Source organism: Schistocerca americana, chromosome X (assembly GCF_021461395.2).
Source record: "Schistocerca americana isolate TAMUIC-IGC-003095 chromosome X, iqSchAmer2.1, whole genome shotgun sequence".
NCBI lineage: Eukaryota > Metazoa > Arthropoda > Insecta > Orthoptera > Acrididae > Schistocerca > Schistocerca americana.
The window spans coordinates 272372603-272398117 of record NC_060130.1 but is presented as its reverse complement, the minus strand read 5'-3'; the positions used below and the strand labels follow the sequence as shown (position 1 = coordinate 272398117).

The 25515-nt window shown below is 42.5% G+C and overlaps 1 protein-coding gene across 1 annotated transcript in view; it reads right to left on the bottom strand.

The window, feature by feature from the left end:
• The window catches only part of LOC124555736 (glycine receptor subunit alpha-2-like), a 424315-nt gene that overhangs the window by 90398 nt on the left and 308402 nt on the right, over window positions 1-25515 (bottom strand). The window contains exon 3 of the mRNA XM_047129759.1: window positions 17676-17877. Coding sequence (XP_046985715.1) covers window positions 17676-17877 — 202 coding nt within the window. The remainder of the gene's footprint in view (window positions 1-17675; window positions 17878-25515) is intronic.

Genomic DNA, 25515 nt, shown 5'->3' with positions numbered 1-25515 from the left:
TTCTTATTATTATTATTGGCAGTGGCTATAGTTGTATAAACTTGTTGATAAGCAAACTGTTATACAGCAGATGCTATTAATTTCACACTCCCAAATTTGTCTGAATCTAAAAATTTGTGAACACCCAGAATGTATACTCACGAGCTGCCACTGGAGCTATGATAGACAACTACTTTATTTAGAAATACGTCGGAGAATAAACACTTTCATTTAGTCACCTCCTTTCCGCTGAATAATATTCTAGTGTGCCGAAGGGGTTCGCTTTAAAAATTGCCGTAAATGGAAGGTTAAAAGCTGCGTTGGGTTAGGCGGCAAATATTGAGGTCAAGTCAGTATCGACTGTTGTGCGGGTTGCCGCACGCAGTCTTGTGGCTTCATTCGGCACTGTGCATCATATCGGTTGGAGAGACCCGCCGTGTGTCCCGCAAATGTGAAAAACTTTTCACCTCCAGTATATTGAGCGCCGGAGAAACACGAAGAAATAGTTCTTTCTCAAGATAACCTACGTGAGTTAGTAAAACAGCAATCATTAAGTTTTCACCAAGCTGAAGGACAGCAAAATTTCTGGCGTTTATCACCAAGCCCATGAAAATTAAAGATTCGTATTTTAGGAGACGAAAGAGGATGGTGAGGCGGATTTTGAAATGAGTTTTGGTGACATTCCTGAGGATTGTAGCTTAGTCGAAGCACAAAAGATATGCTTGCACAAAGGATATATCTGTATAATAAATAGTACATGAGCTATGCGCTAAATAAGTAACTCTGTCTTGGGTTTATTAGTATATTTTATGTAGCAATCAACCATTTTCGAGTACTACTATTAATTACATGTGGGTTTGATAGCAAACTGTTCAAGCACTCATCTTACTCCACTGGCCTGACAATTTCAGATTATGGTGACTATGTCGTAGTAGCTGGGTGCTGGATGCTAAAACGAGACAGGACAGTTGTGAAAGAAATACTTTTTCTAGGGCCATATAATCATTAGTGAACTTGGAACGTATCCGGAACTATATCTTTCAAACCATCATTCATGTCACGAGGACGTGGATTTTGAGTGTGTTCCTTTATCACCCTTACTGATTTAATCTCACGTCTGTTGTTACCTATACTTCGACGTCAGAAAGAGGTATACGGAGGAAGAAGTTCCTTCTTGATGAAGGCGTGCATTGGTCAAGACCTGAGTGTTCACAGACACAACAATTTTTTTTTTGTTTGTATATGAATTCTTGAGCGCTTATGCACTGGAGAAATAACGGTAGGCGTGGGGGAAACCACGCAAAAAAAATGATGCAGCTAATTCGACTTGGTAACAATAAACGATATTTCCGGGAAAATAACCCAGATTTTACTTTGACTCATAGCAGTAAACTCAACGACAAAATGTCTCGTTACCAATGTTTCTTTTCTGTTCATGTGGCTGTGTATATAAGTAGTGTAGGTTCGACGTGTGTGTGGCTAATGTGCATGATCACTCAACTTATTCAGGCCACTCTAGCCGGCCGGCGCTAACGATATTGTACTCGTATTCGAGATGAAAGGGGGCTCAATCACATCCAATTTAGATTCTTTCTTGGCTTGTTAGTATTACTTAAAGTAAATGTCAGTATGATTCTTTCAACAAGGTCACAGCTGGAAGCTCGTCAGTTCCAAATGACCTAGCGTTCACCCAGCCTGTGATAACAGTGACGGCAGAGCGTCAAATCTTATCCTTACTTCCATATTTTCATTAACACGTTTACATTATGCAAGAAAAAAGATGGATTCATCTTGTGTTTGAATCTCTCTTTTATTCACGTCTCAAACCGATCTTTCCTTCCCCATGCTGTACCAATAAGAGAAGGGCGGTAGCCTCACCAATAGTGTCTCTGATAATTACATTAGAAATTTCTGTTAGCCACGAGTTAGAACGAAGGATCTTCAGATATTTGCTAATGCCTCATCTACTTGCCATGCTGTTTCTCTTGGTAACATTTGGCAACGTCATCGAAATTATAAGGAGAAAATTCAAAAACGCAGTAAATGAAGCAGGCAAAAAGGAATACAAACGTCTCCAAAATGAGATCGACAGGAAGTGCAAAATGGCTAAGTAGGGATGGCTGTAGGACAAATGTAAGGATGTAGAGGCGTATATCACTAGGGGGTAAGATAGATACTGCCTAGAGAAAAATTAAAGAGACCTTTGGAGAAAAAAGAACCACTTGCATGAAAATCAAGAGCTCAGATGTAAACCCAGTTCTAAGCAAAGAAGGAAAAGCAGAAAGGTGGAAGGAGTATATAAAGGGTCTATACAAGGACAATGTTCTTGAGGACAATATTATGGAAATGGAAGAGGATGTAGATGAAGATGAAATGGGAGATATGATACTGCGTGAAGAATTTGACAGAGCACTGAAAGACCTAAGTCTAACAAGGCCCCGGGAGTAGACAAGATTCCATTAGAACTACTGATAGCCTTGGGAGAGCCAGCCATGACAAAACTCCAACATCTGGTGAGCAAGATGTACGAAACAGGCGAAATATCCTCAGACTTCAAGAAGAATATAATAAATCCAATCCCAAAGAAAGTAGGTGTTGACAGATGTGAAAATTACCGAACTATCAGATTAATAAGTCACGGCTGCAAAATACCAACACGAATTCTTTACAGACGAATGGAAAAACTGGTAGAATCCGACCTCGTGGAAGACCAGTTAGGATTCCGTAGAAATGTTGGAACACGTGATGCAATACTGACCCTACGACTTATCTTAGGAGATAGATTAAGGAAAGGCAAAGCTACGTTTCTAGCATTTGTAGACTTAGAGAAAGTTTTTGACAATGTTGACTGGAAGACTCTCTGTCAAATTCTGAAGGTGGAAGGGGTAAAACACAGGGAGCGAAAGGTTATTTACAATTTTACCGAAACCAGATGGCAGTAATAAGAGTCGAGGGGCATGAAAGGGAAGCACTGGTTGGGAAGGGAGTGAGACAGGGTTGTAGCCTATCCCTGATGTTATTCAATCTGTATATTGAGCAAGCAGTAAAGGAAACAAAAGAAAAATTCGGAGTAGGAATTAAAATCCATGGAGAAGAAATAAAAACTTTGAGCTTCGCCGATGACATTGTAATTCTGTCAGAGACAGCAAAGGACCTGGAAGAGCAGCTGAACGGAATGGACAGTGTCCTGAAAGGAGGATATAAGATGAACATCAACAAAAGCAAAACGAGGATAATGGAATGAAGTCGAATTAAATCGGGTGATGCTGAGGGAATTAGATTAGGGAATGAGGCGCTTAAAGTAGTAAATGAGTTTTGCTATTTGGGGAGCGGTTCTAGGCGCTTCAGTCTGGAACCGCGAGACTGCTACGGTCGCAGGTTCGAATCCTGCCTCGGGCATGGATGTGTGTGCTGTCCTTAGGTTAGTTAGGTTTAAGTAGTTCTAAGTTCTAGGGGACTGATGACCTCAGATGTTAAGTCCCATAGTGCTCAGAGCCATTTGAACCGTATTTAGGGAGCAAAATAACTGATGATGGTCGAAGTAGAGAGGACATAAGATGTAGACAGGAAAGCGTTTCTGAAGAAGCGAAATTTGTTAAGATCGAGTATAGATTTAAGAGTCAGGAAGTCGTTTCTGAAAGTATTTGTATGGATTGTAGCCATGTATGGAAATGAAACGTGGACGATAAATAGTTTAGACAAGAAGAGAATAGAAGACTTTGAAATGTGGTGCTACAGAAGAATGCTGAAGATTAGATGGGTAGATCACGTAACTAATGAGGAGGTATTGATTAGAACTGGGGAGAAGAGAAATTTGTGACACAACTTGACTAGAAGATGGGACCGGTTGGTAGGACATGTTCTGAGGCATCAGAAGCTCGTCAGTTCCAAATGACCTAGCGTTCACCCAGCCTGTGATAACAGTGACGGCAGAGCGTCAAATCTTATCCTTACTTCCATATTTTCATTAACACGTTTACATTATGCAAGAAAAAAGATGGATTCATCTTGTGTTTGAATCTCTCTTTTATTCACGTCTCAAACCGATCTTTCCTTCCCCATGCTGTTCCAATAAGAGAAGGGCGGTAGCCTCACCAATAGTGTCTCTGATAATTACATTAGAAATTTCTGTTAGCCACGAGTTAGAACGAAGGATCTTCAGATATTTGCTAATGCCTCATCTACTTGCCATGCTGTTTCTCTTGGTAACATTTGGCAACGTCATCGAAATGATAAGGAGAAAATTCAAAAACGCAGTAAATGAAGCAGGCAAAAAGGAATACAAACGTCTCCAAAATGAGATCGACAGGAAGTGCAAAATGGCTAAGTAGGGATGGCTGTAGGACAAATGTAAGGATGTAGAGGCGTATATCACTAGGGGGTAAGATAGATACTGCCTAGAGAAAAATTAAAGAGACCTTTGGAGAAAAAAGAACCACTTGCATGAAAATCAAGAGCTCAGATGTAAACCCAGTTCTAAGCAAAGAAGGAAAAGCAGAAAGGTGGAAGGAGTATATAAAGGGTCTATACAAGGACAATGTTCTTGAGGACAATATTATAGAAATGGAAGAGGATGTAGATGAAGATGAAATGGGAGATATGATACTGCGTGAAGAATTTGACAGAGCACTGAAAGACCTAAGTCTAACAAGGCCCCGGGAGTAGACAAGATTCCATTAGAACTACTGATAGCCTTGGGAGAGCCAGCCATGACAAAACTCCAACATCTGGTGAGCAAGATGTACGAAACAGGCGAAATATCCTCAGACTTCAAGAAGAATATAATAAATCCAATCCCAAAGAAAGTAGGTGTTGACAGATGTGAAAATTACCGAACTATCAGATTAATAAGTCACGGCTGCAAAATACCAACACGAATTCTTTACAGACGAATGGAAAAACTGGTAGAATCCGACCTCGTGGAAGACCAGTTAGGATTCCGTAGAAATGTTGGAACACGTGATGCAATACTGACCCTACGACTTATCTTAGGAGATAGATTAAGGAAAGGCAAAGCTACGTTTCTAGCATTTGTAGACTTAGAGAAAGTTTTTGACAATGTTGACTGGAAGACTCTCTGTCAAATTCTGAAGGTGGAAGGGGTAAAACACAGGGAGCGAAAGGTTATTTACAATTTTACCGAAACCAGATGGCAGTAATAAGAGTCGAGGGGCATGAAAGGGAAGCACTGGTTGGGAAGGGAGTGAGACAGGGTTGTAGCCTATCCCTGATGTTATTCAATCTGTATATTGAGCAAGCAGTAAAGGAAACAAAAGAAAAATTCGGAGTAGGAATTAAAATCCATGGAGAAGAAATAAAAACTTTGAGCTTCGCCGATGACATTGTAATTCTGTCAGAGACAGCAAAGGACCTGGAAGAGCAGCTGAACGGAATGGACAGTGTCCTGAAAGGAGGATATAAGATGAACATCAACAAAAGCAAAACGAGGATAATGGAATGAAGTCGAATTAAATCGGGTGATGCTGAGGGAATTAGATTAGGAAATGAGGCGCTTAAAGTAGTAAATGAGTTTTGCTATTTGGGGAGCGGTTCTAGGCGCTTCAGTCTGGAACCGCGAGACTGCTACGGTCGCAGGTTCGAATCCTGCCTCGGGCATGGATGTGTGTGCTGTCCTTAGGTTAGTTAGGTTTAAGTAGTTCTAAGTTCTAGGGGACTGATGACCTCAGATGTTAAGTCCCATAGTGCTCAGAGCCATTTGAACCGTATTTAGGGAGCAAAATAACTGATGATGGTCGAAGTAGAGAGGACATAAGATGTAGACAGGAAAGCGTTTCTGAAGAAGCGAAATTTGTTAAGATCGAGTATAGATTTAAGAGTCAGGAAGTCGTTTCTGAAAGTATTTGTATGGATTGTAGCCATGTATGGAAATGAAACGTGGACGATAAATAGTTTAGACAAGAAGAGAATAGAAGACTTTGAAATGTGGTGCTACAGAAGAATGCTGAAGATTAGATGGGTAGATCACATAACTAATGAGGAGGTATTGATTAGAACTGGGGAGAAGAGAAATTTGTGACACAACTTGACTAGAAGATGGGACCGGTTGGTAGGACATGTTCTGAGGCATCAAGGGATCACCAATGTAGTACTGGAGGGTAGCGTGGAGGGGAAAAATCGTAGAGGGAGACCAAGAGATGAACACACTAAACAGATTCAGAAGGATGTAGGTTGCAGTAGGTACTGGGAGATGAAGAAGCCTGCACAGGATAGAGCAGCATGGAGAGTTGAATCAAACCAGTCTCTGGACTGAAGACCACAACAACAACAACAACAACAATTGAAATCATGGTGTGAACTAATTCGCTGATCAAGCCAGGAGTCCAATTTTCATTATTCGACCATGATGGGACTGCTCGAGAGATAGCATCAGACTTTTCCTTATTGTCGCCAGATATGTAAATAAACTGTACACATTACTATCGTAGGAAGCTGTCAACGTCCTTGCAGATTGTTTTCAATTGCTACCTCAACTTACATCGGTAGCTTATGAAGCGAAAAAGTGAAAAGATAAGGCGAACTTTCATTTCTAAAATAAACTTCATTTTGTTCGAGATTCGATGTACAGTAAACTCTATCACCAGTGCTTAGAAGTTGCTGGACCTGACAATATCTTTCTTCAAAATTTTGAAGTGGATAGTTCACACTTGTAAGACTATACAAGATCACAACGTCACTAGTCTTTTTCAAGAAACAACACTTCAGTGTTCTAAAAATCAGGCGACAAACCTTTAAAATTTGAGGTAACCTTTTTGCCTCTTAGCCAATGGCCTTGTTGCAGTGGTAACACGGGTTCACGTCAGACCGGCGAAGTTAAGCGCTGTCGGGCTTTGTTAGCAGTTGGATGTATGGGCAAGCGGGGTACACTCAGCCCTTGAGGACAATTAAAGAGCTACTTGATCGAGAAGTAGCTGTTCCAGTCACGAAAGCTGCCTACGGCCGGGAGAGCGGTGTGCTGACCACATACCCCTCCATATCCGCACCCAGTAACACCTATAGTTTGAGGACGACATGGCGGTCGGTCGGTGTTGTTGGGCATTCACAGGGCTGTTCGGACGAAGTTTTTTCCTCTTGGTGTACGCTTTTTTGTATGTAAACACCACTGAATCTTTGGACGGCTACTCAGATTTCCATTGGTTTGAAGAATGTCCCTATCGCTGTTTGAATAGAAAAAAGTTCTCGAAGTTGAATTTAAAAAACATTTTGTTTACTAATGGTAAGTTACTGATACATTCAGAAGGAAAAGACGTTAAGAATTTTAGTTGACTACCGAAGTCCACAAGCGCGTATTTAGACCACGACATTCGAATTAATATCTTTATTCATACACACATCAATCACAGTAGTTGGAAAGTTTTTTTTTTAAATTCTGGTTCTTCAATCAAACGAAAACGTTAGTAAATTAAGTCAGATTGCACAGTGCTCCAGCGAAACAAGGCACGACGCTTTTCTAAGTGCGCTGACGGAAATGGAAAGTGCTACAATATGAATACAGAGAGCAAACACTACCAAACTGATCCTCCAGTATTTACATGACTGTGAGATGTACTGATTCAAATTTCATTCTAATGCGAGCTTATATTCTGTAGTTTCAGAACAGAAAGAAGTTTTCTCCATAAATGAAGAATAGTGTGAGAACAGGATTCCTACTGGGTATGTCTAACGCTACAAGAACTTTTTGGGTGGAGAACACAACACGGTATGCACACCGGACGTGTATGTGCAACATATCGCCGTATTTCAGACTTTGAGAACGCTCGAATTATTCACACGGGGGACATAGTAGCATCACACCAGCAGATCACAGACATGTATGTGGTGTCTGTTCTTTTGGACATGTTCGAAAGAACAGACACCACATATACAATCAAGGCGAGGACGGCCAATGATCCTTTCAGTGCAGGTGCACAACAAGCTCGAACTCTTACAGAATCGGCGAAATACCGCGAGTAATGTGGATAATGGGCAATGGGTATTAGATCAGTAATGTGTGATAAGTTGAGAAGTTGGGTTTGATGGAAGGAGTGTTAGGGTAGTTTGTACAGCTGTGCTGAGCACTGTGTCCAGATAATGGAGCGGTCAGCGCATCTGCCTAATAAGCAGGAGACCCGGGTTGGAATCCTAGTCTGGTATAAATTTTTAACGTTCACAGTTGATTTAAATCAATGCCCACTGGCATCTAATGTCATTATTTCCTTGAGATCACTTACAGTTGGCTGTAGTGCTATGAGTGCAGAACGAGTTATGACGAGATGGACTCAGGACAACAGTATGGTAAGAAGAGTAGGCATGGGTCTTCTCCATGCCCCAAAGGATAACACAACGAGAAGATCGTAAGATTGCTTCACTGGCTGTGATGAACAGAAAGATAACAACAGCTGAAATCCGGGTTAGAGGTTACGAGCAGAGTGTCACTACGGATCATCAGGAACAGTTTACTGGAATCTGGCTTGAGATCTCGATTTCGCATGCGTCTACAACTGCTGACACCATACTACTAACAACAGAGTTTTAGATGGTGTAGATTCAGAGCCAACAGGGACACTGAGTGGTGTTCTACGATATGCAGCGATGAGTCACTTCTGGCGGTCAGCTAACGCCAACGTGTCTATAGAAGACACAGTGAAAGATCACAGGAAATAGAGATTCTTGATCTCGCTCCAACTACTGGAGTGACAGTGTGGTGAGCTGTTACATATGACAACAAATCTTATTTGGTAATTATTGAAGTAGTGTGTGGCATTAACTGTAAACCCTGTTGCCATATCCTCCGTGGCCAGGATACCAAATAGCATATTCCAGCATGATAATGCAAGACCCTACACGGCTGTTCACATCACAAATGCCATGAAGAATATACAGGGCTTTGACTGGCCTGTCCGGTCCCCTGATTTGTCACCCATAAAGTACGTCTGGGATGTGATCGGAGGATGTACACTTTCATACAAATCTCCAGCCAGCAATCTTGTTTAACTAACGCAGCATGGCTTTGAGGCATGGCAAGAAATTTCTTAAGATGACATTCTCAAGCTGTTTCCTTCTACGCCACAACGGATATAAGAGTGTATTCGTGCCCCAAGGGTCACATCGCATACTGCTGTTGATACTGAACATCAGTTTCCAATGAAATGGAAGATTAATCATGTAATTCCTTGTATGTGATGAATACCTGCACTAAGTTTAATAAATATCGGACTGGTGCCTCATGGAGTAACACTTTCCATTTCCACCAACGTGATTTGCAGTTTGCTATAACTCATGACACATTTTGTAGACGAGCATCTGATAGCTTTTCAAACCTCAGAAGAGAAATTTGTCCTGAATGCTGCGAAATACCAGAATACATTGGAACTGATGAGTGTGCTTACATAATTACCAAATGAAGATAGCTGTACTGTGTGCTTACGCAACAAGAAAAACAACACATGAACACACATCAATCTTTAGTGTTTAAAGAATAGTTTTAGAAACTGATTTGAGCGAAAGAATCATAAACATGATGTTCTACAAAACATTAGACATTACGACATTTTTCATGCAGCTCGCAAAGTAATATCCCGTTATTCAGTTCGTCGGAGGGACAGGTAGCCTATGAGCAACAAGGATGTGTTGCCAGGTAGTTGGAGCAGACTTGCGGGGCAAAATGATATGAAGATCCACCTAATACGGAGTACAGTCGCTTTTAGTATCCACAGCAATCTGAATCCTCTTGAAAAACGAGGAATAAATCATCATTAAGAGGTATTCTACTAGTTCCGTCAAAGAAACTGCTCCAATTCCGTGAGGGCTACTCAAGGAGGTTAACGAGTTCTGAATTATTTTTACAATACAGACAATGTAGTATCCACGGGAAATGGCCAAGTCTTGTGAGTTAGAAAGATGACAAAGGGAAAGTTACAAGTAAAGAGATACTGGTCACCTAGACTCGACAACAGCCAGATCTTGGAGGGAGGTTACGTAAAATGTCAGAGGCTCCTTAAACGCATAAAGGAAAATAATGACCAAAGGCGCTAGGGCAGCGATTGTAACATATAGCGACAGCACTATAAACTGTAAAAACAAAAGCGATATAATTTTAGACAAGGAGCGAGGGTAAGAGGGGAATAACGGGAGAGAGTCTTTGGAAAGGGCACCGACACGTCATGAAGAGCCTATTGCTGGCCGAAGTCATGATTTAACGTCTCCCTCCCATCAGATTTTGAAGAATAGTGCATAATTAGAGCCAATGAGATGGCGGGGATCCTTCGAAAACAGGCCATGTGATGGACTGGCGGAGGCGAAAGGGAAAACTAAATAAAACTCGGAAGCAGGGCGCCCCGAGAGGTCTACTGCAGTTAGGGTAGGAAGTTGGTAGTAGTATCAGAAGCGCAATCGAAGAGAGTAGGCAGGCAGAGCTTAGCAAAGTTACCTGCAGTAGTTGCAGCGTAGCTGATGGAATCCTAGTCGCTTAGCTACGAACTGCTGCTTGTCGTGTTATGGGTGGGAGCTTAGTTAGTACTGACAGTTTCATTTTAAGTAGACGGAACGGTACTAGTTAGTCACCGTCTCTGTGGGAAGAACAGGTATTTTCGTGGGTACAAGTCCTTTAGAGCAAGTATATAAGGAGATGATACCGTTTTCTAAATAAAGTCAGGAGTTGTAAAACACTCGTAGTGTTCATCATTTCAGTACTTATTCCATGCCTTACCTTTTGTGATAAGGGAATTTTAAAAATATAGTTAGGTCAAGAGTACCTCTCACTTAGGCCAGTCGACTATTTCCCTTCTTCCCGAACCATGTCGCTCAACCAAGCAACAATCACTTTTGGGGCGTGACGACAGCAAAAATGTGATGTTATTCAAATGTGGCAGCATTGGATGTAGGGGAAGACGAGTTACTTACTTATCATACTCATCAAACAAGTCTTGAACATTTACTCAATGAATATGGACACCTAAAAGGACTTCGTTGACCTTACCACATACTTTTTCGTTTCAATGTGTCATAGGACCCTTTGAATATCATAATATGACTGCCAAAACCGTCACAGAGCCTCGGGCATCCTGCGTAGTTAGAGAAGGCAATCTGAATTTAAAGACTGCCCTCATATTCATATATAAATACGTTCTGCTGCAAAATAGTGTAGAACTAGATTCGTTGGACCACATTACAAGTTCCCATTAATCTATGGTGCAGATTTAATGATCGTCGCACCACTAATGTCATTTCTCCGAAAGCAGCTAGTTCACAAGAGGTTTGAAAATAGCAACGCTACCATGACCGTTTTATTTATGTAGTTCCCATTGCACCGTTTTCCCTGACACTCTTTTCTCTGAATGCATATTAATCACAGCAGTAGCTTTCGTGTCAGTTGCCTTATTATTAGAAGTAAAAACGCTGTTCAAGGCTCTCCTTTAACGATCTTTTCACATGAAAATGATCGTTAAATAAGAGCCTTCGAATATTATGTTTATCCGGTGAAGTTTTCCGTCAACTCTTTATTGCGTCATGACACAGGATATCAGTAGCAGATTTGCAAGTTTTGTCGAGGAAGCTACAACTGAGAAGACGCCGACACAGGATCCTTATGAAAAGTCTACAAGATATGCCATGACAGCTCATCTGCACGGAATCACAACATTAACAGGCATATTGGCGGCTAAGAACACATCCATACTTGCAATAGGACAAGAGAAAACAAAAGACGACGTCAGTCTATTGCAAATAAGATAAAAACGCAACCTAAATGTAATGTTTAGACGGGAGCATTCATACAACCTTGCCTAACCCCTGTATATATCTGAAGTTGCCAAACCTTTCGAAGTTGATGGGGCGCATATGCCCCACTAAAGTAATACGAAGTTTTGAGCGTTGGGACATCTATATTTAATACATATGCACATCAGTCTAGTGCTGCTATGTAGCGAGATCCTATCGGTACTTGGAGAAAAATACCACGGGCCATGGGGTGGATATATAGAAGGCAGCGTGCGAAGGTTCGGGGTGTATTTATAGCTGACGCAGTGTGTACGCTTCGCGAACATCAGATGAAATCATCGTCTTATCCGTTCCAAGAAAGTCTGAAGCAACTAATTGTGTTTTCTTATACACTACAGACATTGTTTTGAAACATTAGTACACTGCTCAGTAATTCAGCTGTTTGTACATAATTTGTATTTACTGGGCGTATATCCCCCAGAAAGCTTCACAGAATGTAGAAAACGTTGGTATGTGATATTTTTTGAAACTTTTTCTTGAAAATTTTTGTGCAATATTTCATGTTTTTCATTATCGTGAAAACAGATGTTTTGGTACTGATTTTTACACTTTTTTCCTATTTCCCATACTTATAAAATAGTCTGCAAACAAAAATTTAACATTGAATTCCTATGCTCACAAGAAAACATTGACTTAGTTACGTTCGTGGGACACATGTCCCACCCCTTCGATTTCCAAAATTGGTCAACTTAAAATTTTTTGGTAGTTGAAATTTATTACTGATCATAACGGAAGACAGTTTTTGATATTTCATTTTTAGAATATACTCGTGTGTGAAATATATTTTAATCACGAAAGGGTTAACTTTGTTTAATTACATATCAATAAAATTTTTAGTGCTAAAGATCACATTTTTGCTAATCCTCGTGATTTTATTACCTCCTAGCACACCAAACATAAAACACATGAGGTCATTACTTGACACAACAATCATATTACGAATTATGATAAGGAGAATAGTCTCAGCCTGACACAGAGACGATTTTGATATCTATGAAATTTTGTTGTGTTATTCTGATATATGCTGAACAATAACATAATTCAAGTGTCAGCTAGATACGCAGTACATAATTACAATCATGGATGAACGCAGAGAAAGTGTGGAGTGTGGTATTAAATGTGTAGCCGATTTTAGCTGAAAAAGCTGACTTCATAGGTCTGTCACACGTACGACCATTGTATATCTTAAATGAAGAATAAAATGGCTCTGAGCACCATGGGACTCAACGTCTGTGGTCATAAGTCCCCTAGAACTTAGAACTACTTAAACCTAACTAACCTAAGGACATCACACACATCCATGCCCGAGGCAGGATTCGAACCTACGACCGTAGCAGTCGCGCGGTTCCTGACTGAGCGCCTAGAACCGCTAGACCAACGCGGCCGGCTAAATGAAGAATAAAGATGTAAAATTTGTGCAAGATGTATGCCGCTTTTATTGAATATCTGCATCTACATCATACTCTGGAAACCACTGCGAATTGCGTGGCAAATGGTACTTCTCATCGCCCCAATTATTAGAGCTTATTCTCGTTCCATTCACGTATGGAGCGTAGGAAGAATGATGGTTTAAGCTCCTCTGTGCGCTCTGTAATTAATCTAGTATTGTCCTCATAATCCCTAGGGGAGCAATACGTAGAGGTTTGTACTATATTCCTACCTGTAGATTTCTGATTTAAAGCTGATCCTTGAAACTTTGTAAGTAGGCTCCCTCAGAATAGTTTGCGCCTATCTTCAAGAGTCCGCCAGTTCAATTTCTTCAGTATCTTTGTGACACTCTTCCACAAGTCAAACAAATATGTCACCATTCTAACTACCCTTCTCTGTATACGTTCAATATGCCTGCTATTCCTCTTTGGTACAAGCTCTACATACTTGAGGATGGTTCGCATGAGTGATTTGTTGGCAATCTCCTCTGTAGACTGACTGCATTACCCTAGTTTTGTACCAGTAAATCGAAGTCTGCTACCTGCCTTGTCCACGACAGATCCTATGTGGTAGTTCCCTTTCATGTCCCTACTAAGTGTTACATCAAGGTATTTGTACGAGTTTCCCGATTCCAGCTGTGACTCACTGATATTATATTCATAGGATACTGCGTTATTTCGTTTTGTGTGATGCACAGTTTTACATTTCTGAACATTTACCATAAAGCAAGTTGCCGCTGTCTGCACCACTTTGAAATCTTGTCAATAACGGACCGAATATTTTTGCAGTTGTTTCAGCCGATGAAGAACAACGCAGACTGAATTTATGAACATGGTTGGAGTGTATTAAAGGGAATTAGTCTCATTTTGTGGACAGATGGGTTACTGTGGCTGACACGCAGGAAAAACAGTGGGTGGAAAGCGGTGACCCTACTCCAGAAAGTCGAAGAAGATTTCATCTACTAGACAAATAACGACCATGACTCTCTGGAATACAAAAGGGGTGAATTTGTGTGAATACCTTGCAGAGGAAGCAGCTACTCGGGCAGCAGAGTACTTATGGAGCGCACATGAGGATTTTTTAGGCGAGACAGTAGTCTGAGGTGCTCTGATGAACAGTCGCCAGTCGATGTGCAGCAAGGGAAGTCAAACGGTGTTCAGAATAAAGTCACTTCCACTGTCACAATTTTATCAGTAAACTGTCAAACTATTCGTAATAAAGTTCCACAATTTACTGCCCTCCAGGAAAGTTCCCGCGCTCAAATTATTCTTGGGATCGAGAGCTGACTGAAACCCAAAGAGGAAAGCTCTGAGATATTTAGCGAGTCGTGGAATGTATATCGGAAAGACAGATTAGAGGCCATAAGAAGGGGAGTGTTCATTGCCGTTGACAAAAACATTGTCTCCACTGAGGACGAAGTTGAGTGTGACAATGAAGTCATCTGGTCGCGTATAACGAGTGTAGGTGAAATCAAGTTAATTATTGGATGTTTTTACCGGCCACTCGATTGTGCTGCAACAATTCTAGAGTCAGTAAAAGAAAGTCTACGGTCAATAGTGTAAATACTCAGATCATGTATTACTATTTGGGGACTAGTTTAACGTCTAGAGTATAGAGTGAGATTCTACGGATTCATTGTAGGGGGGTGGGCTGGAGGGGGAGAGTTACAGACAGACAATCATGCGAAATACTTTTGAACACGTTTTCTGAAAATTGTCTTGAGCAGCTACCTCGGCAGCACATGCGAAATGGAAATATGTTAGATCTTGTAGCTGCAAATAGGTCGGACTTATTGACAATGTCAGTATAGAAAGGGGGAGTAGCGATCATGATGTCATTATAGTAACTATGATTAGGAAACTTAAAAATTGGTCAAGAAGACTAGGAGAGTGTTTCTGCTAGACAGAGTAGGTAAGCAGTTATTAGCATCTCACTGAAACAGTGAACTGGCCTCACTTAGTTCCAGTAAGATGGATGTAGAGTAATTATGGGCAAAGTTTGAGTGGATTGCAAAGCATAGTCTCGAGAGTTATGTGCTTAGTAAGCGGATAAAGGAAGGGAAAGACCCACCATGGTTTAATAACGGAAGTCGGAGGATGCTGAGGAAGTAGAGGCTGTTGCACTCTCGGTTCAAAAGACAACATACAAATGACGACAAGCGAAGGTTAGTAGAGATTCGTGCGTCTGTGAAAAGATCTATGCGTAAGCATACAAAAACTAGCATCGTCACACCTTAGCAAAAGATCTGGCACAGAACCCGAGAAAATTTTGGTCTTACGTAAAATCGCTAAGCGGGTCTAAGGCTTCCATTCAGTCCCTTGTTGACCAGTCTGGTGTGGAAGTTGAAGACAGTAAAACGAAAGCCGAAGTTTTAAATTTCGCGTTCAATAAATCGTTCACACAGGAGAATCGTAGAAACATACCGTCATTTGATGATCGGACAGACTCCCATACGGATAATACAGTAATAAGCATACTTGTCGTCGAGAAACAACTGAAAGATTTCAAAGCAAATAAATCTCCAGGTCCGGATGGAACCGCAGTTCGTTTTTACAAAGAGTACTCTACCGCATTCGTCCTTACCGTAACCCAGCACAAAGTCCAAAGTGACTGGAAAAAAGCGCAGGTAACTCCAGTATAGAGGAAAGGTGAAAGAACTGACTCGCAAAATTACAGACCAATATCCATAACTTCTGTTTGCTGCGGAATCTTTGAACATATTCTCAGTTCGAATGTAATAAACTTTTTTAATACTGAGAAGCTTATGTCTACGAATCAGCATGGTTTTAGAAACCATCGCTCTTGAGAAGCTCGGCTTGCCCTTTTTTTCACATGATACACTGCGAACTATGGATGAAGGGCAACAGGCAAATTCGATATTTCTTGATCTCCGGAAAGTATTTGACACGGTGTCCCATTGAGAGCTGTTAACGAAGGTACGAGCATATGGAATAAGTTTATAGATATGTGAGTGGCACGAAGACTTCTTAAATAAAAGAACCCAGAATGTTGTCCTCGACGGTGAGAGCTCATCGGAGACAAGGGTATCGTCAGGAGAGCCCCAGGAAATTGTGATAGGATCGCTATTGTTCTCTCTATATATAAATGATTAGACGGATAGGGTGGGCAGCAATCTGCGCTTGTTTGCTGTGGTGTGAAGACGCCATAGGTGGATACTAGGTTGTGTTCACTTGACTTGGGCATGCACCTGGGTCTCCTCCAGCTTGATGTAACAATAAAGAGTGATGCCATGGTGTTCGGTATGGTGTCGAAGTTGAATAACTATAGGAAGATACAAGACGACTTAGACAAAATTGACAGTTGGTGCGATGAATGGCAGCTAGCCCTAAATGTAGAAAAAATGTAAGTTAATGCGGATGTGTAGGAAGAACAAACCTGTAATATTCGGATACAGTATTACTAGTGTCCTGACTGACGCAGTCAAGTCGTTTAAATATCTGGGCGTAACGTTGCAAAGCGATAGGAGGTGGAACGAGCATGTGAGAACTGTGGCAGGGAAGGCGAGTGGTCGACTTCGGTTTATTGGGAGAATTCTAGAAAAGGATATTTGACCTGTAAAGGAGACCGCATATAGGACGCTGGTGCGACCTGTTCTTGAGTATTGTTAGAGTGTTTGGGATCCTCAAGGGGTCGGACTGAAGGAAGACGTCGAAGCAATTCAGAGGCGGGCTGCTAGATTTATTACCGGTAGGTTCGAACAACACGTAAGTGTTACAGAGATGCTTCGGGAACTCAAATAGGAATCTCTGGAGGGAAAGCGATGTTCTTTTCGAGAAACACTATCGCCGAAATTTCGAGACCCGCACTTTAAGCTGGCTGTCGAACGATTCTACTGCCGCTAACATACATTGCGCAAAAGGACCGCGAAGATAAGCTACGAGAAATGAGGGCTCATACGGAGGCATATAGATAGTCGTTTGTCTCTCACTCTATTTGCGAGTGGAACGGAAATGGAAATGACGCACCGTACTGTGGCTTGTGGAGTATCTACGTAGATGTAGATGTAACGTAGTAACTTGCGAATACTGCGGAACGGTACTGAATCAAATGCTTGAAGAAATATTTGGAAAGATACTCCAACTGATAAGAAAAAAATATAATATTTTATTAGGACAAGGCACCAGCCAAACAACGTGCCTTGTCAGTGAGAAATCTGTGGGATGCGAAGTACGAATAGTTGGAACATACATCCTATTTGTCAGATTTTGCACCCTGTGATTTAGTTTCACCAATTCCCAAATATAAAACAGTATGTACTCGTAGACTGAAAATACGTTGTGTTCGGTTAAGATTTTATGAAAACAGGAATGGGGACTGCATAGAAAAATTACCTTTTTTTTTCTTGATACCCAAGAAAACAGACTGCCATCCCTGGAAATTATCTTCCTGTCCTCATAGTGTTATGAAGTACATATTACGTGTTCAGCAGCGGTCTTTTATGTTTTTTTCCAGGAACTGAAGTTTGTACGAACCATTGACTCCTCGTTGATGGAATCTAGCGACAGGACGGTGACGTGGAAGTAGACGATTGTGGGCTGTCCCTGCACCTTGGGAGCACGGTTCTTGTCGTAGTGCTTGGGGTTGAGAGGCAGGATGTCGCGCAGCGAGAGGCTCGTTTCCGGTGGCATCGTAGGCGACGGGTTCGCCTCCGGCACCTCGACGACGCGGCTTGCGCTGCAACACAACACACGGTTACATCGTACCAGTCAGTGTCAGCCATAAACTTGCTTACACGTACAGAGTGTGAAAAATAAACGTGGTCCAAAAAATTTTTGTAAGACTGACGCCGACTTGGTCTATATTAATAAACTGGAGAACAGCCCATCACTTTGTACATCATTCGTCCCGTTGAAATGTCATAGACACATCAAAACAAGTTTTGCATCGCCTCGGTTCCAAGAGTTACGGAACCTCTACAGAAAATTGGAATAGAGATCAACATAAACATCATTTCCGCCCTTTTTGTTGCTCATGAAAACCACACATTGCATGTTGTACCGTCATACAGCGAGACCTTCAGAAATGGTGGTCCAGATTGCTGTACACACCGCTACCACTAATACCCAGTAGCATGCCCTCTTGCACTGATGCATGGCTGTATTCGTCGTGGCATGCTATCCACAAGTTCATCGATGCATTGTTGGTCCAGATTGTCCCACTCCTCAACGGTGATTCGGCGTAGATCCCTCCGAGTGGTCGGGGGATCACGTCGTCCACAAACAGCTCTTTTCAATCTAAAAATGGTTCAAATGGATCTGAGCACTATGGGGCTTAACTTCTGAGGTCATCAGCCCCCTAGAACTTAGAACTACTTAAACCTAACTGACCTAAGGACATCACACACATCCATGCCCGAGGCAGGATTCGAACCTGTGACCTTAGCAGTCGCGCTGTTCCAGACTATAGCACCTAGAACTGCTCGGCCACTCCGGCCGGCTTTTCAATCTATCCGAGGCATGTTCGATAGGGTTCATGTCTGGAGAACATGCTAGCCACTGTAGTAGAGCGATGTCGTTATCCTGAAGGCAGTCTTTCCCATGATGTGCACGATGGGGGCGCGAATTATCGTCCATGAAGATGAATGCCTCGCCAGTACGCTGCCGATATGGTTGCAATATCCGTCAGAGGGTGGCATTCACGTATCGTACAACCGTTACGACGCCTTCTATGACCACCAGTGGCATATGTCGGCCCAACATAATGCCACCCCAAAACTGCAGGGAACCTCCACCTTGCTGCACTCGCTGGGCAGTGTGTCTAAGGCGTACAGCCTGACTCGGTGCCCTCCAAACACGTCTCCGACGATTGTCTGCTTGAAGACATATGCGACACTCATCGGTGAAGAGAACGTGATGCCAATCCTGAGCGGTCCATTCGGCATGTTGTTGGGCCCATCTGTACCGCGCTACATGGTGCAGTGGTTGCAAAGATGGCCCTCGCCATGGACGTCGGGAGTGAAGTTGCGCATCATGCAGTCTATTGCGCACAGTTTGAGTTGTAACACGACGTCCTGTGGCTGCACGAAAACCATTATTCAACACTGTGGCGTTGCTGTCAGGGTTCCTCCGAGCCATAACTCGTAGGTAGCGGTCATCCACTACAGTAATAGCCCTTGGGCGGCCTGAGCGAGGCATGTCATCGACAGTTCCTGTCTCTCTGTATCTCCCCCATGTCCGAAGAACATCGCTTTGGTTCACTCCGTGACACCTGGACACTTCCATTGTTGAGAGCCCTTCCTGGCACAAAGTAAGAATGCGGAAGCGATCGAACCGCGGTATTGACCGTCTAGGCATGGTTGAACTACAGATAACACGAGCTGTGTGCCTCCTTCCTGGTGGAATGACTGGAACTGATCGGCTGTCGGACCCCCTCCATCTGATAGGCGCTGCTCATGCATGATTATTTACATCTTTGGGCGGGTTTAGTGACATCTCTGAACAGTCAAAGGGACTGTGTCTGTGATACAATATCCACAGTCAACGTCTATCTTCAGGAGCTCTGGGAGCCTGGGTGATGCAGAACTTTTTTTGATGTGTGTATATTGACGATGTAATGAGTTGCACATTGTTAAGCTTAAAGGTATTGGAAGCCAACAAGGGCACTCCAAGATAGGAGAGCAGAGGCACTATGCAGAGAACAAGCAAATGTGTTAGCATTTAGGTTACCGGAGGTCAACGGTAACGCTAGAGCCCTGCGAATTGCTGAGGCTCTGAGCAGCTATCTCAGGGGAAAAGTTTTACTTCAGAGAGTTAACTAACTGCGTCCGCCACCTAGACGCTGTTGCAAGGTATTACAGGAGAAGATGGTCACAAAAAGGCATACCTTAGCAGACGCAATAAGCTGATACTTGCCCCTGAGAACCGCAACGTCAGTGGGTTTATACAGGTTAGAGTGCCGCAACAGAGGTCCCCACTCACGAAAGTTCTCTGGGAGGGGCCAAGTGACGTAAAACATTGTAGTTGCTGCCCATAAGTGGAGGGAGAGTGACGTTTAGCTTTCACATGATCGCTGATGCTACCACCCGTTAATGCTGTTAATGCCAAGACCAGAAACATCCCTATCTACCGAGTAAGAGAAAGACTGGACTCTGAATATGGTTGGGCCAGAGGTTTTCTGGAGGTACAGTACCAACCAGACGCCTCCTTTTTTTTCAGTGTTTAGAATTAGTCTTTAGTGTAGTAGTTAGTATGCCGGCTAATAAATAGTGTTAATCAGACCTCTGAGATCCGTGAGTCCCCTGCAGCAAGCAACCTATCGAGTCTCAAAATCCGTGCCTCTCTTAGGTGCCCTGTGACAGTGTTTGGCGCTGATTTCGCTGAAAGTTTGTCTTTCTGCATTTGCTCCTAACCGCTTGGAAATGGCAGACTGTTCTGTAACCCCCTGCCTTCCCCCTATCCTGTTTTAGGACACAACAGAACTATCGCCTATTGAGTTCTGCCAGTGGTCTCTGAGTGAAGATGATCAGGACTTTTGGATCTCCAGTTCTTCATTTCTTCAGATGAGACTGTCAGGGCATGTGAACTCACAGAACATGCGCCATTATGCATCCCGATCAATACTTCGAGAAGCCGGTGAGTAATGTCAACGTTTCTGTTAGGTATGCAATGTCTGGTATCCACAGCGTAAAACGATTCTTTCACCAAACTGTGAATGCTAACCGGTACGACAAAAACTGTTTAATCGATATGTGGATCAACATACAAAAGATGAACGACTGTATGGATATTTTCAGGAAGACGAAACAATAGCACACACCTCCTTGACAAACTTGTCACGAGAGCGAGAAGTGTTCGGTGAGGTGATGACAGTCAGCAGAGGCAGTGAAATCTTAGAGCTACCTCGACCACATGATCTCCCTTCCTGTGATTTTTACCTGTGTAGGAAACTGAAGAATCAGGTGGTCCCAAATAATCGTCACATACTGAATGAGCTACAGCAGAACATTGAAGACACTATTGTTGCTACCCTCAGACATAGCTGCCACGTGTGTTCCTCAGTTTGATAAACCGATCACAGAGCTATACCAACGTCAGCTGTGGCCATTTTCAACAGCTACTGTTATGTTAATTAACAACAACAAAAATGGTTCAAATGGCTCTGACGACTATGGGACTTCACTTCAGAGGTCATCAGTCCCCTAGACTTAGAATCACTTAAACTTAACTAACCTAAGGACGTCACACACATCCATGCCCGAGCCAGGATTCGAACCTGCGACCGTAGCGGTCGCGCGGTTGCAGACTGTAGCGCCTAGAACCGCTCGGCCACCCCGGCCGGCTCATTAACAACAATCAACCCTCGTGAGCATTATTGTAAATACGTCGGTGTGGGAAACTTGACGACGAAAGTGACTTTCACGTGAAGTTGTGTCATTGAAAAGTAGCATAGCTCGGTGAAACTTGGGCCACTCGTTGAAAGAACTGCTACCGCGTAGTACGGAAAATAACTGTTAGAAATACACAATGATACGAACAGCACTGACACTTTTGTTTGAAGACAATAGCTACACTGCAGTCACCGCGATTTATAATGCTCCCCTGCAAATTACAAAAGGAGGGTCATGGATCTTAATAGGGTTTGTGATCACCACGGCCAGCAGTAAATGCTCTGCAAAGTGCTGCCGTGCGACCCACAAGTTTGCTAAGGAGTTCTTGTGGTAGAGCATTCTATTCCTCCACCAGCGCGGTTCACAACTGCTCGGTGATCTTCCGGTCCAGATGGTATACCAATCAGGTTCCTTTCAGAGTATGAAGATGCAATAGCGTCTTTCTTAGCAATCATACACAAGCGCTCACTTGACCAATGGTCTGTTCCTAAAGACTGGAAAATAGCACAGGTCACACCAATATTCAAGAAAGGAAATAGGAGTAACCCATTGAATTACAGACCAATATCACTGATCTCAATTTGCAGTAGGATTTTGGAGCATATACTGTACTCGAACATTATGGATCGCCTTGAAGAAAATTACTTATTGATACGTAACCAACACGGATTCAGAAAATATCGTTCTTGTGCAACACAGCTAGCTCTTTATTTCCATGAAGTAATGAGTGCTGTAGACAAGGGATCTCAGATCGATTCCATATTCCTAGATTTCCAGAAGGCTTTTGATACCATTCCTCACAAGCGACTATTAATCAAATTGCGTGCATATGGATAATCGTCTCAGTTGTGTGACTGGATTCGTGATTTCTTCTCAGAGAGGTCACAGTTCGTAGTGATAAACGGTAAATCATCGAGTTGAAGTGATATCTGGCGTTCCGCAAGGTAGTGTAAGAGGCCCTCTGCTGTTCCTGGTTTACATAAATGATCCAGGTGATAGCCTGAGCACCCCCTTTAGATTGTTTGCAGGTGACGCTGTAATTTACCGTCTAGTAAAATCATCAGACTATCAATTCCAATTACAAAATGATCTAGAGAGAATTTCTGTATGGTGCTAAAAGTGGCAATTGACACTAAACAAAGAAAAGTGCGAGATCATCCACATGGGTACTAAAAGAAATCCGATAAATTTTGGGTGTACGATAAATCGCACAAATCTAAGGGCTGTCAATTCGACTAAATACCTAGGAATTACAATTGTACTGTATTGTATGTTAACCGAGGACCTAGAAATGACGGAGAGACTCTGTCCCCGCCGCAGCCGCAGTGGTCCACAACCACACGACGACTACCGCAGTCCGCTTCACCCCTCCGCCGCCCCACACCGAACCCAGGGTTATTGTGCGGTTCGGCCCCCGGTGGACCCCCCAGGGAATACCTCACACCAGACGAGTGTAACCCCTATGTTTGCGTGGTAGAGTAATGGTGGTGTACGCGTACGTGTAGAACTTGTTTGCGCAGCAATCGCCAACATTGTGTAACTGAGGCGGAATAAGGGGAACCAGCCCGCATTCGCCGAGGTAGATGGAAAACCGCCTAAAAACCATCCACAGACTGGCCGGTTCACCGGACCTCGACACAAATCCGCCGGGCGGATTCGTGCCGAGGACCAGACGCTCCTTCCCGCCTGGAAAGCCGTGCGTTAGACCGCACGGCCAACCTGGCGGGCGGAATTACGATTACAAGCAACTTAAATCGGAAAGACCATATAGATAATATTATGGGGAAGGCGAATCAAAGACTGCGCTTTGTTGGCAGAACACTTAGAAGATGCGACAAACTCACTAAAGAGACAGCCTACATTACACTTGTCCGTCCTCTGCTGGAATATTGCTGCGCGGTATGGAATCCTTACCAGGTAGGATTGATGGAGGACATCGAAAAAGTGTAATGAAGGGCAGCTCGTTTCGTGTTGTCGCGCAATAGGGGTGAGAGTGTCACTGATTCGATACGCGAGTTCGCAACAGTCGAACCCAGGACATCCGAGCCAGGTTATTACGTGCTGGAGGCGAATCTATTTGCCGCGCATTCATAGGAACTGACCTCCGTTCAGCATTTAAAAGATAATGAAAGTCTGCATGAAAGTAAAGGGATTATAATTTGATGGGGAAACACTGAAACAAAGGCGGTTTTCTTTGCGGCGAGACCTATTTACGAAATTTCAATCACCAAATTTCTCTCCAGAATACGAAAATATTTTGTTGACACCCACCTACGTAGGGAGATAAGATCATCATAATAAAATAAGAGAAATCAGAGCTCGAACGGAAAGATATAGGTGTTCCTTTTTCCCACGCGCCTTTCGGGAGTGGAATGGTAGAGAAGTAGTATGAAAATGTTTCGATGAACCCTCTGCCAGGCGCTTAAGTGTGAATTGCAGAGTAACAATGTAGATGAAGATGTAGATGTAGATGTAGATGTAGAGGTGCGTGTGGACGTGCTGCAACATGTCTCCCCAACGCATCCCTCACGTGCTTGATGCCATTTAACTCGGGGGAATGGGCAGGCCAGTCCGGTAGTCGAATATCCTATCGTTCCAAGAGCTCATCCTCCTCCTACTCCTACTTCTGCGCTGTTCGATGAGGTCGGGCACTGTCATCCATAAGAATGAAGTCAGGGCCGAATGCACCTCTGAAAAGTCTCACATGGTAACATGGCAGCATATTTCCTCTCAGCGATTAACAGGTTAGTCAAGTACCCTTTAAACGAGACGAGTATTAATGCTGAATTACATGCACTGGCTATGACCCATGAAATAAAACAACCCTTTTGTTTTACATTCCTGTTTTGAAAGTTCCGTAATTCCAATGGTATCTAATAAGTGATTTCGCGTAATGCATTAAATCTCATAAAATTTATTATTCCATTTGTTTACTAGTAGGTCATGCTTGTACAATATATGTTCGCAATATTTTGCATTTACAAATGAAGCCATAATTAAGAAAATTTAGGTTAGCATTGTTATCTTTCAGTATTTTATATAATATGATGTACATCCTATGTAAAAGTCTCTTTTATTGTGTACGCCAGTTTCAGCATAAAATAAGCAAGGTTTTGTGGATAGTTACTCATAAAAATGTTAAACTTTTAATTGTTAATTTAATAAATGGTGCAGCCTGTCATAAATAAACCACTATAAAACGACTTGATACCTGGATTATTTCATGGAATTCACGTAACTTGATCCAGTTAGCAGATGAAATGGACCGAGGCAATGACTACTTCAGAAGAAGCAGCAGGAAGCAGATTACTCCGAGTTACACCGAAGTAAGATACGTATAAGAAATCAACTGAACTATATAAGTGTCACTGCAGAACTGATTACTAAAATGCAATGTTTTGGAAACTATTCTAGCAGTAAACATTTGGATTTGTGTCAAAGTAGTTCTTTGAGTGGTGGAGGCCAATGTGATCAGTAAGAAACACCCCCATGATCACACGTTTCTTGATGTTTATGGAACACAAGAATAACAACAAATTTTGAGGTTTTTTGTTTAAATCAAATAACCTCTCTTCGATGTTGAAAATTTTCGCTCCAGCAAACTTTCACTGTCTCCCCACGTAACAACAGTTTCGTTACACCCAGAACTAGTTATGAAATTATATAAAAAACATAAAGACCATAGTAAGAGTAGAAATCAGATTACTTTAGAAAAGAGCAAGCAAGCAGAAAAAGGTAAGTTTATGACCTTACCACTCTGGAGTCAGATCTCCGGTAAACATGTTATTTGTATCGAAGAACTGGGCAGCAAATCGGCCTCAGCACAGAGAACAATGTACGATCACGTCTTATACACAATATCGATATCAGTCAAATACATAACATGTCAGGGGTATAAAGTAACACGTAGTGACTGTGATGAATCTTATGTTGGGCAAACAGTGAGAAACTTGGAAACGAGATTTAGGGAACATAATAATGTTAGT